The 15,993-nt window shown below is 31.2% G+C and overlaps 1 protein-coding gene across 2 annotated transcripts in view; it reads left to right on the plus strand.

Annotated features, from left to right (window-relative positions):
- Nucleotides 1-13,906, plus strand: part of pitx1 (paired-like homeodomain 1) — a 23,625-nt gene extending 9,719 nt beyond the window's left edge. For both annotated transcript variants that reach the window (XM_087807553.1, XM_087807552.1), the window contains 2 exons: nt 2,074-2,279; nt 13,025-13,906. In XM_087807553.1, coding sequence (XP_087663679.1) covers nt 2,074-2,279; nt 13,025-13,573 — 755 coding nt within the window. In that variant the 3' untranslated portion in view covers nt 13,574-13,906. The remainder of the gene's footprint in view (nt 1-2,073; nt 2,280-13,024) is intronic.
- The last annotated feature ends 2,087 nt before the right edge of the window (nt 13,907-15,993 follow it).

Genomic DNA, 15,993 nt, shown 5'->3' on the forward strand with positions numbered 1-15,993 from the left:
TTTAGTGTCGTTGAAATGGACTTGAATTATTATTTTATACATAATATAATGAATTATTATCAGTAGTTTGACTTGTTATTTATTACATTCAAGCGCGTGCACGAGGACTGTTAGTGAACAGTTTGAAACATTTGCATCTCAATGAAAACTTCTCTGGTTTGTGTTTGAAAGAAACATTTGTGTTTAAAAGAAACGTTTGTGTTTAAAAGAAACGTTTGTGTTTAAAAGAAACGTTTGTGTTTAAAAGAAACGTTTGTGTTTGAAAGAAACGTTTGTGTTTAAAAGAAACGTTTGTGTTTGAAAGAAACGTTTGTGTTTAAAAGAAACGTTTGTGTTTAAAAGAAACGTTTGTGTTTGAAAGAAACATTTATGTTTGAAAGAAACGTTTGTGTTTAAAAGAAACGTTTGTGTTTGAAAGAAACCTTTTTTTTAAGAAACGTTGACGTTTTGAAGGTTCAAGTCGTGAAAATGTGTTTTATAACCACGTTATTAAACATGTTTATTAATACACGTGTAAATGTTCTGTCAGGTTTAAAAACTATTTTTAAAATCTATTCATTTATTTAACGATTAAAGGTTATTTGAAGAATATATTTGCGCGTCAGATTCAGTCGCATTTTCCCGGGAAAATTGAGAACTAAACGTGTTTTATCCGCGCGTGCGTTTAGTTTGTACTTCACAGGTAAATAAAAAACATTAAAAACATTTAAATTATATTATTTTACTGAGAAAAAAACGAGAAAATTCTTTGTTGGAGTTTGAAGTTATTTTTTTAAACCATGATCTCGAGACAATAATCCCGCGCGTGCGACACAAACATGAATCTAAATAAATATAAAACACTAACTAACTTACTAACTAACTAACTTATTAACTGAGGAGATTCTCTACACGTGTGTTCAGACAAGGAGCGGATATTTATTATCATTAACCTCAATAAATATATTTATTATCAATAAATATATTTATTATCGTTGACTTCAATAAATATATTTATTGAAGTTAACGATAATAAATATAATTATTGAAGTTAACGATAATAAATATATTTATTATTATTAACTTCAATAAATATAATTATTATCATTTACTTCAATAAATATATTATCGTAAACTTAAATAAATATATTATCGTTAACTTAAATAAATATATTATCTTAAACTTAAATAAATATATTATCGTAAACTTGAATAAATATATTATCGTAAACTTAAATAAATATATTATCGTTAACTTAAATAAATATATTATCTTAAACTTAAATAAATATATTATCGTAAACTTAAATAAATATATTATTGTTAACTTCAATAAATGTATTATTATAACTTAAATAAATATATTATCGTAAACTTAAATAAATATATTATCTTAAACTTAAATAAATATATTATCGTAAACTTAAATAAATATATTATCGTAAACTTAAATAAATATATTATTGTTAACTTCAATAAATGTATTATTATAACTTAAAGAAATATATTATCGTTAATTTAAATAAATATATTATCGTAAACTTAAATAAATATATTATCGTAAACTTAAATAAATATATTATTGTTAACTTAAATAAATATATTATTGTTAACTTAAATAAATATATTATCGTAAACTTAAATAAATATATTATTGTTAACTTAAATAAATATATTATTGTTAACTTAAATAAATATATTATTATTAACTTAAATAAATATATTATCGTTAACTTAAATAAATATATTATCGTAAACTTAAATAAATATATTATTGTTAACTTAAATTAATTTATTATCAATAACTTCAATAAATATATTATCAATAACTTCAGTGAATTTATTATCAATAACTCAAATAAATATATTATCGTTAACTTCAATAAATATATTGATGATCAATAACGTGATGATCGATGACGTCAGTAAATAACTTGATGATCGATGTATTGATGATCAATAACTTAAATATGTAACTATATAACTATAATAACTATATAACCTGATGATCACTAACCTGATGATCACTAACCTGATGATCACTAACCTGTTGATCACTAACCTGATGATCAATAACCTGATCACTGTGCGCAGACAAGGACCGCGGCGGCGCGGAGCTGCGCAGCGACGACGGTCTGACTGAAGACCCGAAGAAGAAGAAGCAGCGCCGGCAGAGAACTCACTTCACGAGTCAACAGCTGCAGGAGCTCGAGGCCACTTTCCAGAGGAACAGATACCCGGACATGAGCACCAGGGAGGAGATCGCGGTCTGGACCAACCTGACGGAGGCCAGAGTCCGGGTGAGAAGCTCGAGTTATTATTAGTATTCTTTATCTTCTTTATCTTCTTTATCTTTATCTTCATCCTCTTCTTCTTTATCTTCTTATCTTGATCTTTAAAATATATACTTTATTGAATATTGTTTTGATTGTTTAAGTTCTTTGTCTCTCTGGTCTGGAAAAGTTCTATATAAATATAAATTACTTACTGACTTATTCTTCTTTATCTTTATCTTCTTCTTCATCACAGTCTTATCTCACAAACATCACGAGCTTCACGCGTCATTAAATTAAACTTAAAAACGTTAAAAAACCAGCGTCACTGAAAAAAACATTTATTTAAAAACATCAATTATTTCGTTAAATTGATTCTTAAATGTTTTAAAATCGAACTTTGACGAAATAAACCTTCGCGCGTTATTTACGAATATATTTAAATCCAGTTTTAATTTAAATGTTCACGTTTAATAATATTATATAATTTATATTTTATTTTGTCTCAGTTTTATCTTGATTTTTAACGTATTTATTTTATTGAATATTGTTTTGATTGTTTAACTTCTTTGAGATCCTGGTCTATAAATATAAATAACTTTATTTTACTTTTACGATCATCTCTGACAGAATGTAAAATAAAATAAAAGTTTATCTTCAAACAGTTTAAATAAATGTCAAATAATAACGAGTTAAACGCACGCGCGGGTGAAGATCAGTTGATTTAAGTCGAGATAAGAGTTTTTACTGCGAGTTAAAGATAAACTGATCGTTAATCGATGACTGACCGCGTGATTAAAACATGTTTATTCATTCACGTGTAAATGTTCTGTCAGGTTTAAGAACTATTTTTAAAATCTATTCATTTATTTATTTAAACGTTATTTGACGAATTTATTTGCGCGTCAGATTGAGTCGCATTTTCCCGGGAAAATTGAGAAAGAAACGTGTTTTATTTTTGTTTCTTTATTTGTTTTTAGAATCAACGTCGAGTTTTCTGTCTTTATAGTAAATTATTTAACTATGTGTTAATAATAATTATAATCATTTTGTCTTATGTGTGACTTTAACTTTAAGTATTTATTTTAACTGGTCTGGAAACATCGCTCATAACTATCACTAACTAACGAATGATTTAATAATAACTATCACTAACTAACGAATGATTTAATAATAACTATCACTAACTAACGAATGATTTAATAATAACTATCACTAACTAACGAATGATTTAATAATAACTATCACTAGCTAACGAATGATTTAATAATAACTATCACTAACTAACGAATGATTTAATAATAACTATCACTAACTAACGAATGATTTAATAATAACTATCACTAACTAACGAATGATTTAATAATAACTATCACTAACTAACGAATGATTTAATAATAACTATCACTAACTAACGAATGATTTAATAATAACTATCACTAACTAACGAATGATTTAAATATAACTATCACTTACTAACGAATTATTTAATAATAACTATCACTAACTAACGAATGATTTAAATATAACTATCACTTACTAACGAATGATTTAATAATAACTATCACTAACTAACGAATGATTTAATATTATTTAGTCTTAAACTTGACTCTTAAATAAAGATTAAAGTTAATTGTTTAAACGTAAAATCTTAGCCTCATTTAAATATTTCGTCTCGCGCGTGTTGGCGGGAGAAAAGTGAAAATGTTTCATTAAATCTTTATCTTCGGTTATAAATTAATGTTTCATTAAATCTTTATCTTCGGTTATAAATTAATGTTTCATTAAATCTTTATCTTCGGTTGTAAATTAAACACAAATGACTCGCGCGTCCATCAGCAGCGTTTGAAGATTTACCGTGTTTACGTTAGAAATAGCGCAGCAGACAAATATTTATGTGCGCGTCTTTTACCACCGAGGTGATGCCTTCAGGGTCCGCCGGACAAACAGTGTTCATGTGGAAGAAAACACGAGATGATTAATTATAGTATTTTTTTAATTATAAATCTTCTCCTTTAATGTGTTTTTTAAACGTTTTTCTTACAAACAAGTATTTTTACGTCAAACACGAAGTTTTTGTTTCTTCGTCGCAGAAAATAATCGATTTGTCTTCGACACGCGCGTGTCTCTGACGTCACGACCTTTAGTTTCTTTCCTTCTTTTCTTTTTTATTTGTGTCGCTTTTCTGCTGAAGTATTTGTATTTGTACACATATAATCAAATATTTATGTTCTGAGAGTTTTTTAATTGATTTACAAAACTTGTATATTATTATAAATGTTTATTTGTGTTTGTGTATAAATGTTTATTAGTATTTTCTTGTATTTAAAGTATTACTTCATTATTCAAAGTATTTTCTTGTATTTAAATTCAACAAGTATTACTTCATTATTCAAAGTATATTCTTGTATTTAAAATCAACAAGTATTACTTCATTATTGAAAGTATATTCTTGTATTTAAAATCAACAAGTTTTATTTCATTATTCAAAGTATATTCTTGTATTTAAAATCAACAAGTATTACTTCATTATTCAAAGTATATGCTTGTATTTAAATTCAACAAGTATTACTTCATTATTCAAAGTATTTTCTTGTATTTAAATTCAACAAGTTTTATTTCATTATTCAAAGTATATTCTTGTATTTAAAATCAACAAGTATTACTTCATTATTCAAAGTATATTCTTGTATTTAAAATCAACAAGTATAACTTCATAATTCAAAGGATATTATTATATTGATGTTTTATTTAAATTCAACAAGTATTACTTCATTATTCAAAGTATATGCTTGTATTTAAATTCAACAAGTATAACTTCATTATTCAAAGTATTTTCTTGTATTTAAATTCAACAAGTTTTATTTCATTATTCAAAGTATATTCTTGTATTGATGTTTTATTTTAATTCAACAAGTATTACTTCATTATTTAAAGTACATTCTTGTATTTAAATTCAACAAGTATTACTTCATAATTCAAAGTATATTCTTCTATTTTGATTCAACAAGTATTACTTCATAATTCAAAGTATGTTCTTGTATTTAAATTCAACAAGTATTACTTCATTATTCAGAGTATATTCTTGTATTGATGTTTTATTTTAATTCAAAAAGTATTACTTCATTATTCAATGTAATACATACATTTATTTAAAAGTAATATGTCTGTAAAACAAGAGAAATGGTAATAATACTTGAGGTAGTATCTTGGTATTAGTATGTAGTTATTTCATAGTATGTCAGTAACAGAAGTATAGTCAGCAGATACTTGTACTCGTCGTCGCAGATATTACTTCTCAGATACTGTAGTATTTATTGTAGTATTGAGTTAAAGGTGTTTTAGTAGAACAATATTAGTGAAGGTGTAGTACTGAGGAGATGAACAGTATTTGTAAAAGTCTAGTAGTAGTATTGGTAGTACACAGAGTACTAGTTATAATAGTTATAATGACTTGTGTTTATGAAGATTCATCAAAGAGTGAAACAAAGTTCAAGGAAAAAAACACAAATCAATAAAACAAGAGTTTCGGTGAATTAACGTAAACATGTGTTTAAAAGAAAGTACTGGCTGGAGTTGAAGTACTGAGTATGTTGAAGTACTGAGTGTGTTGAAGTATTAAATATGTTGAAGTACTGAGTATGTCCAAGTACTGAGTGTGTTGAAGTATAAAGCATGTTGAAGTACTGAGTATGTTGAAGTATTAAATATGTTGAAGTAGTGAGTTTGTTGAAGTACTGAGTATGTTGAAGTACTGAGTGTGTTGAAGTATAAAGCATGTTGAAGTACTGAGTATGTTGAAGTACTGAGTATGTTGAAGTATTAAATATGTTGAAGTACTGAGTATGTTGAAGTACTGAGTGTGTTGAAGTATTAAGCATGTTGAAGTACTGAGTATGTTGAAGTACTGAGTATGTTGAAGTACTGAGTAGGTTTAAGTACTTAGTATGTTGAAGTACTGAGTATGTTGAAGTATTAAATATGTTACAGTACTGAGTATGTTGAAGTACTGAGTATGTTGAAGTTCTGAGTATGTTGAAGTATTAAATATGTTGAAGTAGTGAGTTTGTTGAAGTACTGAGTATGTTTAAGTACTGAGTGTGTTGAAGTATTAAGCATGTTGAAGAAATGAGTATGTTGAAGTACTGAGTATGTTGAAGTACTGAGTAGGTTTAAGTACTGAGTATGTTGAAGTATTAAATATGTTGAAGTACTGAGTATGTTGAAATACTGAGTATGTTGAAGTTCTGAGTATGTTGAAGTATTAAATATGTTGAAGTACTGAGTATGTTGAAGTACTGAGTATGTTGAAGTATTACGTATGTTGAAGTATTAAGTATGTTGAAGTACTAAGTATGTTGAAGTACTGAGTATGTTTAAGTACCGAGTATGTTGAAGTATTACGTATGTTGAAGTATTAAGTATGTTGAAGTACTAAGTATGTTGAAGAACTGAGTATGTTGAAGTATTAAGTATGTTGAAGTATTAAGTATGTTGAAGTACTGAGTATGTTGAAGTATTAAATATATTGAAGTACTGAGTATGTTGAAGTACTGAGTATGTTGAAGTACTGAGTATGTTGAAGTATTAAGTATGTTGAAGTACTGAGTATGTTGAAGTACCGAGTATGTTGAAGTATTAAGTATGTTGATGTACTGAGCATGTTGAAGTATTAAGTATGTTGAAGTACTGAGTATGTTGAAGTACTGAGTATGTTGAAGTATTACGTATGTTGAAGTATTAAGTATGTTGAAGTACTGAGCATGTTGAAGTATTAAGTATGTTGAAGTACTAAGTATGTTGAAGTACTGAGTATGTTGAAGTATTAAGTATGTTGAAGTATTAAGTATGTTGAAGTACTGAGTATGATGAAGTATTAAGTATGTTGAAGTATTAAGTATGTTAAAGTATTAAGTATGTTGACGTACTGAGTATGATGAAGTATTAAGTATGTTGAAGTATTAAGTATGTTGAAGTTCTGAGTATGTTGAAGTATTAAGTATGTTGAAGTATTAAGTATGTTGAAGTACTGAGTATGTTGAAGTTCTGAGTATGTTGAAGAACTGAGTATGTTGAAGTACTGAGTATGTTAAAGAACTGAGTATGTTGAAGTACTGAGTATGTTGAAGTATTAAGTATGTTGAAGTACTGAGTATGTTGAAGTATTAAGTATGTTGAAGTATGAAGTATTAAGTATGTTGAAGTACTGAGTATGTTGAAGTATTAAGTATGTTGAAGTATGAAAGATTAAGTATGTTGAAGTACTGAGTATGTTAAAGAACTGAGTATGTTGAAGTACTGAGTATGTTGAAGTATTAAGTATGTTGAAGTACTGAGTATGTTGAAGTACTGAGTATGTTGAAGTATTAATGAAGGCAGACGTTCATCCAGTAAATAATAATGTTGGTGTGTGTGAGTCGTTGTGTTGTGAACAAGTGATGAAGATGATTGTGTAGATGATGAAGGTTGTGTAGATGATGAAGGTTGTGTAGATGAAGATGATTGTGTAGATGAAGATGATTGTGTAGATGATGAAGGTTGTGTAGATGAAGATGATTGTGTAGATGAAGATGATTGTGTAGATGATGAAGGTTGTGTAGATGATGAAGGTTGTGTAGATGAAGATGATTGTGTAGATGAAGATGATTGTGTAGATGAAGATGATTGTGTAGATGATGATGATTGTGTAGATGATGAAGGTTGTGTAGATGATGAAGGTTGTGTAGATGAAGATGATTGTGTAGATGAAGATGATTGTGTAGATGAAGATGATTGTGTAGATGATGAAGGTTGTGTAGATGAAGATGATTGTGTAGATGAAGATGATTGTGTAGATGATGAAGGTTGTGTAGATGATGAAGATGATTGTGTAGATGATGAAGGTTGTGTAGATGAAGATGATTGTGTAGATGATGATGATTGTGTAGATGATGAAGGTTGTGTAGATGAAGATGATTGTGTAGATGAAGATGATTGTGTAGATGAAGATGATTGTGTAGATGAAGATGATTGTGTAGATGATGATGATTGTGTAGATGAAGATGATTGTGTAGATGATGATGATTGTGTAGATGAAGATGATTGTGTAGATGAAGAAGGTTATGTATGTAAGAAAGTATGTTGAAGTACTGAGTGTGTTGAAGTATTAAGCATGTTGAAGTACTGAGTATGTTGAAGTACTGAGTAGGTTTAAGTACTGAGTATGTTGAAGTATTAAATATGTTGAAGTACTGAGTATGTTGAAGTATTAAGCATGTTGAAGTACTGAGTATGTTGAAGTACTGAGTATGTTGAAGTACTGAGTAGGTTTAAGTACTGAGTATGTTGAAGTACTGAGTATGTTGAAGTATTAAATATGTTGAAGTACTGAGTATGTTGAAATACTGAGTATGTTGAAGTTCTGAGTATGTTGAAGTATTAAATATGTTGAAGTACTGAGTATGTTGAAGTATTACGTATGTGGAAGTATTAAGTATGTTGAAGTACTAAGTATGTTGAAGTACTGAGTATGTTGAAGTACCGAGTACGTTGAAGTATTACGTATGTTGAAGTATTAAGTATGTTGAAGAACTGAGTATGTTGAAGTATTAAGTATGTTGAAGTATTAAGTATGTTGAAGTACTGAGTATGTTGACGTATTAAATATGTTGAAGTACTGAGTATGTTGAAGTACTGAGTATGTTGAAGTACTGAGTATGTTGAAGTATTAAGTATGTAGAAGTACTAAGTATGTTGAAGTACTGAGTATGTTGAAGTACCGAGTATGTTGAAGTATTAAGTACGTTGATGTACTGAGCATGTTGAAGTATTAAGTATGTTGAAGTACTGAGTATGTTGAAGTACTGAGTATGTTGAAGTATTACGTATGTTGAAGTATTAAGTATGTTGAAGTATTAATTATGTTGAAGTACTGAGTATGTTGAAGTACTGAGTATGTTGAAGTATTATGTATGTTGAAGTATTAAGTATGTTGAAGTACTGAGCATGTTGAAGTATTAAGTATGTTGAAGTATTACGTATGTTGAAGTATTAATTATGTTGAAGTACTGAGCATGTTGAAGTATTAAGTATGTTGAAGTAATAAGTATGTTGAAGTACTGAGTATGTTGAAGTATTAAGTATGTTGAAGTATTAAGTATGTTGAAGTACTGAGCATGTTGAAGTATTAAGTATGTTGAAGTATTACGTATGTTGAAGTATTAAGTATGTTGAAGTACTGAGCATGTTGAAGTATTAAGTATGTTGAAGTAATAAGTATGTTGAAGTACTGAGTATGTTGAAGTATTAAGTATGTTGAAGTATTAAGTATGTTGAAGTACTGAGTATGATGAAGTATTAAGTATGTTGAAGTATTAAGTATGTTGAAGTATTAAGTATGTTGAAGTACTGAGTATGATGAAGTATTAAGTATGTTGAAGTATTAAGTATGTTGAAGTTCTGAGTATGTTGAAGTATTAAGTATGTTGAAGTATTAAGTATGTTGAAGTACTGAGTATGTTGAAGTTCTGAGTATGTTGAAGAACTGAGTATGTTGAAGTACTGAGTATGTTAAAGAACTGAGTATGTTGAAGTACTGAGTATGTTGAAGTATTAAGTATGTTGAAGCATGAAGTATTAAGTATGTTGAAGTACTGAGTATGTAAAAGAACTGAGTATGTTGAAGTACTGAGTATGTTGAAGTATTAAGTATGTTGAAGTACTGAGTATGTTGAAGTATTAAGTATGTTGAAGTATGAAGTATTAAGTATGTTGAAGTACTGAGTATGTTGAAGTACTGAGTATGTTGAAGTATTAATGAAGGCAGACGTTCATCCAGTAAATAATAATGTTGGTGTGTGTGAGTCGTTGTGTTGTGAACAAGTGATGTAGATGATTGTGTAGATGATGAAGGTTGTGTAGATTATGAAGGTTGTGTAGATGAAGATGTTTGTGTAGATGAAGATGATTGTGTAGATGATGAAGGTTGTGTAGATGAAGATGATTGTGTAGATGAAGATGATTGTGTAGATGATGAAGGTTGTGTAGATGATGAAGGTTGTGTAGATGAAGATGATTGTGTAGATGAAGATGATTGTGTAGATGATGAAGGTTGTGTAGATGATGAAGATGATTGTGTAGATGATGAAGGTTGTGTAGATGAAGATGATTGTGTAGATGATGATGATTGTGTAGATGATGAAGGTTGTGTAGATGAAGATGAAGATGATTGTGTAGATGAAGATGATTGTGTAGATGAAGATGATTGTGTAGATGATGATGATTGTGTAGATGATGAAGGTTGTGTAGATGATGAAGTTTGTGTAGATGAAGATGATTGTGTAGATGAAGATGATTGTGTAGATGATGAAGGTTGTGTAGATGAAGATGATTGTGTAGATGATAATGATTGTGTAGATGAAGATGATTGTGTAGATGAAGATGATTGTGTAGATGATGATGATTGTGTAGATAAAGATGATTGTGTAGATGAAGAAGGTTGTGTAGATGCAGATGATTGTGTAGATGAAGATGATTGTGTAGATGAAGATGATTGTGTAGATGATGATGATTGTGTAGATGAAGATGATTGTGTAGATGAAGATGATTGTGTAGATGAAGAAGGTTGTGTAGATGAAGATGATTGTGTAGATGAAGATGATTGTGTAGATGATGATGATTGTGTAGATGATGATGATTGTGTAGATGAAGATGATTGTGTAGATGAAGATGATTGTGTAGATGATGAAGGTTGTGTAGATGATGATGATTGTGTAGATGAAGATGATTGTGTAGATGAAGATGATTGTGTAGATGAAGAAGGTTGTGTAGATGAAGATGATTGTGTAGATGAAGATGATTGTGTAGATGATGATGATTGTGTAGATGAAGAAGGTTGTGTAGATGAAGATGATTGTGTAGATGAAGAAGGTTGTGTAGATGAAGATGATTGTGTAGATGAAGAAGGTTGTGTAGATGAAGATGATTGTGTAGATGATGAAGATGATTGTGTAGATGAAGATGATTGTGTAGATGATGATGATTGTGTAGATGAGGAAGGTTGTGTAGATGAAGATGATTGTGTAGATGAAGATGATTGTGTAGATGAAGATGATTGTGTAGATGATGATGATTGTGTAGATGATGATGATTGTGTAGATGAAGATGATTGTGTAGATGAAGAAGGTTGTGTTGATGATGATGATTGTGTAGATGAAGATGATTGTGTAGATGAAGAAGGTTGTGTAGATGAAGAAGGTTGTGTAGATGAAGAAGGTTGTGTAGATGAAGAAGGTTGTGTAGATGAAGAAGGTTGTGTAGATGAAGATGATTGTGTAGATGAAGATGATTGTGTAGATGAAGATGATTGTGTAGATGATGATGATTGTGTAGATGAAGAAGGTTGTGTAGATGAAGAAGGTTGTGTAGATGAAGAAGGTTGTGTAGATGAAGAAGGTTGTGTACATGAAGAAGGTTGTGTAGATGAAGAAGGTTGTGTAGATGAAGATGATTGTGTAGATGAAGAAGGTTGTGTAGATGAAGATGATTGTGTAGATGAAGAAGGTTGTGTAGATGAAGAAGGTTGTGTAGATGAAGAAGGTTTTGTAGATGAAGAAGGTTGTGTAGATGAAGATGATTGTGTAGATGAAGAAGGTTGTGTAGATGAAGAAGGTTGTGTAGATGAAGAAGGTTGTGTAGATGAAGAAGGTTGTGTAGATGATGATGATTGTGTAGATGAAGATGATTGTGTAGATGATGATGATTGTGTAGATGATGAAGGTTGTGTAGATGATGATGATTGTGTAGATGATGATGATTGTTAGATGAAGAAGGTTGTGTAGATGATGATGATTGTGTAGATGAAGAAGGTTGTGTAGATGAATAAGGTTGTGTAGATGAAGATGATTGTGTAGATGAAGATGATTGTGTAGATGATGATGATTGTGTAGATGATGAAGGTTGTGTAGATGATGATGATTGTGTAGATGATGATGATTGTTAGATGAAGAAGGTTGTGTAGATGAAGATGATTGTGTAGATGAAGAAGGTTGTGTAGATGAAGAAGGTTGTGTAGATGAAGAAGGTTGTGTAGATGAAGAAGGTTGTGTAGATGATGATGATTGTGTAGATGAAGAAGGTTGTGTAGATGAAGAAGGTTGTGTAGATGAAGAAGGTTGTGTAGATGAAGAAGGTTGTGTAGATGAAGAAGGTTGTGTAGATGAAGAAGGTTGTGTAGATGAAGATGATTGTGTAGATGAAGAAGGTTGTGTAGATGAAGATGATTGTGTAGATGAAGAAGGTTGTGTAGATGAAGAAGGTTGTGTAGATGAAGAAGGTTGTGTAGATGAAGGTTGTGTAGATGAAGAAGGTTGTGTAGATGAAGAAGGTTGTGTAGATGATGATGATTGTGTAGATGAAGAAGGTTGTGTATATGATGATGATTGTGTAGATGATGATTGTGTAGATGAAGAAGGTTGTGTAGATGAAGAAGGTTGTGTAGATGAAGAAGGTTGTGTAGATGAAGAAGGTTGTGTAGATGAAGATGATTGTGTAGATGAAGAAGGTTGTGTAGATGAAGATGATTGTGTAGATGAAGAAGGTTGTGTAGATGAAGAAGGTTGTGTAGATGAAGAAGGTTGTGTAGATGAAGAAGGTTGTGTAGATGAAGAAGGTTGTGTAGATGAAGAAGGTTGTGTAGATGATGATGATTGTGTAGATGAAGAAGGTTGTGTAGATGAAGAAGGTTGTGTAGATGAAGAGAGGTTCCTGAGTGTTGACCAGGTGTGTGTCTGCAGGTGTGGTTCAAGAACCGACGCGCCAAGTGGAGGAAGCGCGAGCGGAACCAGCAGATGGACCTGTGCAAGAACTCGTACCTGCCTCAGTTCTCGGGCCTGATGCAGCCGTACGACGACATGTACCCGACCTACACCTACAACAACTGGACCAACAAGGCTCTGGCGCCGGCGCCGCTCTCCACCAAGAACTTCACCTTCTTCAACTCCATGAGCCCCTTGACCTCCCAGTCCATGTTCTCGGCGCCCAGCTCCATCTCCTCCATGACCATGGCGTCCGGCATGGGCCACTCGGCGGTGCCGGGCATGTCGGCGCCGGGCCTGAACAACATCGGCAACCTGAACGGCATCGGCGCCTCCGGCATCAACTCGGCCATGGCGAGCCCGGCGTGCCCCTACGGACCCCCGGGCTCGCCCTACAGCGTGTACCGCGACACCTGCAACTCCAGCCTGGCCTCGCTCAGACTCAAGTCCAAACCTCACCCGACCTTCAGCTACAGTGGCCTCCAGAGTCCCGGCTCCGGACTCAACGCCTGCCAGTACAACAGCTGACCTTTGACCCCGCGATGAGACGTGTCGTCACATGTAAATACGTCGAGGCACGAACGGACCACGGATCCTGTTGTCGTCGTTGTTGTTGTTGTTGTGTATTTGACGACCAAAAAAACATAAGTGTAGATATTGTGTGTTTGTGTCGCCCAGAGAAAAACAAACACAATCGTTAAAGAAAACCAAGGTTTGTTTCTTCTCGTGAGATATTGTCGAATATAATAAATAATGATTTTTAAATGTTGTCTTTGTTGGAAATAAACACTTTAAACGATAAAAACAATTAAACACAAACATGTTTGTTTCACTTTGTTCATGAATAAATATTTACTCGGTTCCATGTTTGTTTTTAATCCAAATAACGGAGATCAATTAAGACGGAAACACTCTTGTCTCCAGTGAATGTACTGTAGCCATGAGCGCGGGCGTGTGAATAAAGAGTGAATAAAGAGTGAATAAAGAGTGAAGAAAGAGTGAATAAAGAGTGAATAAAGAGTGAATAAAGAGTGAAGAAAGAGTGAATAAAGAGTGAAGAAAGAGTGAATAAAGAGTGAATAAAGAGTGAATAAAGAGTGAAGAAAGAGTGAATAAAGAGTGAAGAAAGAGTGAATAAAGAGTGAATAAAGAGTGAAGAAAGAGTGAAGAAAGAGTGAAGAAAGAGTGAAGAAAGAGTGAAGAAAGAGTGAATAAAGAGTGAAGAAAGAGTGAAGAAAGAGTGAATAAAGAGTGAATAAAGAGTGAATAAAGAGTGAATAAAGAGTGAAGAAAGAGTGAAGAAAGAGTGAATAAAGAGTGAAGAAAGAGTGAAGAAAGAGTGAATAAAGAGTGAAGAAAGAGTGAAGAAAGAGTGAAGAAAGAGTGAAGAAAGAGTGAATAAAGAGTGAATAAAGAGTGAAGAAAGAGTGAAGAAAGAGTGAAGAAAGAGTGAATAAAGAGTGAATAAAGAGTGAATAAAGAGTGAATAAAGAGTGAATAAAGAGTGAAGAAAGAGTGAATAAAGAGTGAATAAAGAGTGAATAAAGAGTGAAGAAAGAGTGAAGAAAGAGTGAAGAAAGAGTGAATAAAGAGTGAAGAAAGAGTGAAGAAAGAGTGAATAAAGAGTGAAGAAAGAGTGAATAAAGAGTGAATAAAGAGTGAATAAAGAGTGAAGAAAGAGTGAATAAAGAGTGAATAAAGAGTGAATAAAGAGTGAATAAAGAGTGAATAAAGAGTGAATAAAGAGTGAATAAAGAGTGAATAAAGAGTGAAGAAAGAGTGAATAAAGAGTGAATAAAGAGTGAATAAAGAGTGAATAAAGAGTGAATAAAGAGTGAAGAAAGAGTGAAGAAAGAGTGAGAGGTTGACGAGCGTCTGACTGAACGACAAACCAACAACAAATCCGACACAAATTGACAGTTTTAAAGGATTAGTTGTAATATCGAGGGTTTCGAGGGATCAGAAGATCTGGTCCGACGGGGATCAGAGGATCTGGTCCGACGGGGATCAGAGGATCTGGTCCGACGGGGATCAGAGGATCTGGTCCGACGGGGATCAGAGGATCTGGTCCGACGGGGATCAGAGGATCTGGTCCGACGGGGATCAGAGGATCTGGTTCAAGTCTGGGTTCAAGTCTCGGCTCCAGGAGGAAATGAGTTTGTTGGACTTTAATAAGTGGATCAGGATTAAAGAACATTCTCAGAGTTTCTGTGGGAAGAATCTGGTGTTTGAGACAAAAACACTATGTTGTGTTGATAACAACTAGTTACTAGTTCAACAACTAGTTCATCAACTAGCTGTTCACTACATTAGCAACACAACATCCTCATTATTATTATTATACTATTATTAATATCTTTAGCATTAGCTTTATCATCATTATTATTATTATACTATTATTATTATCTTTAGCATTAGCTTTACCATCATTATTATTATTATACTATTATTATTATCTTTAGCATTAGCTTTACCATTATTATTATTATTATACTATTATTATTATCTTTAGCATTAGCTTTACCATTATTATTATTATTATACTATTATTATTATCTTTAGCATTAGCTTTACCATTATTATTATTATTATACTATTATTAATATCTTTAGCATTAGCTTTATCATCATTATTATTATTATACTATTATTATTATCTTTAGCATTAGCTTTACCATTATTATTATTATTATTATACTATTATTATTATCTTTAGCATTAGCTTTACCATTATTATTATTATTATTATACTATTATTAATATCTTTAGCATTAGCTTTATCATCATTATTATTATTATACTATTATTATTATCTTTAGCATTAGCTTTACCGTCATTATTATTATTATACTATTATTAATATCTTTAGCATTAGCTTTACCATCATTATTATTATTATACTATTATTATTATCTTTAGCATTAGCTTTACCATTATTATTATTATTAT

This window comes from Callionymus lyra, chromosome 14, assembly GCF_982586985.1.
Source record: "Callionymus lyra chromosome 14, fCalLyr1.hap1.1, whole genome shotgun sequence".
In the NCBI taxonomy this organism is placed as follows: Eukaryota; Metazoa; Chordata; class Actinopteri; order Syngnathiformes; family Callionymidae; genus Callionymus; species Callionymus lyra.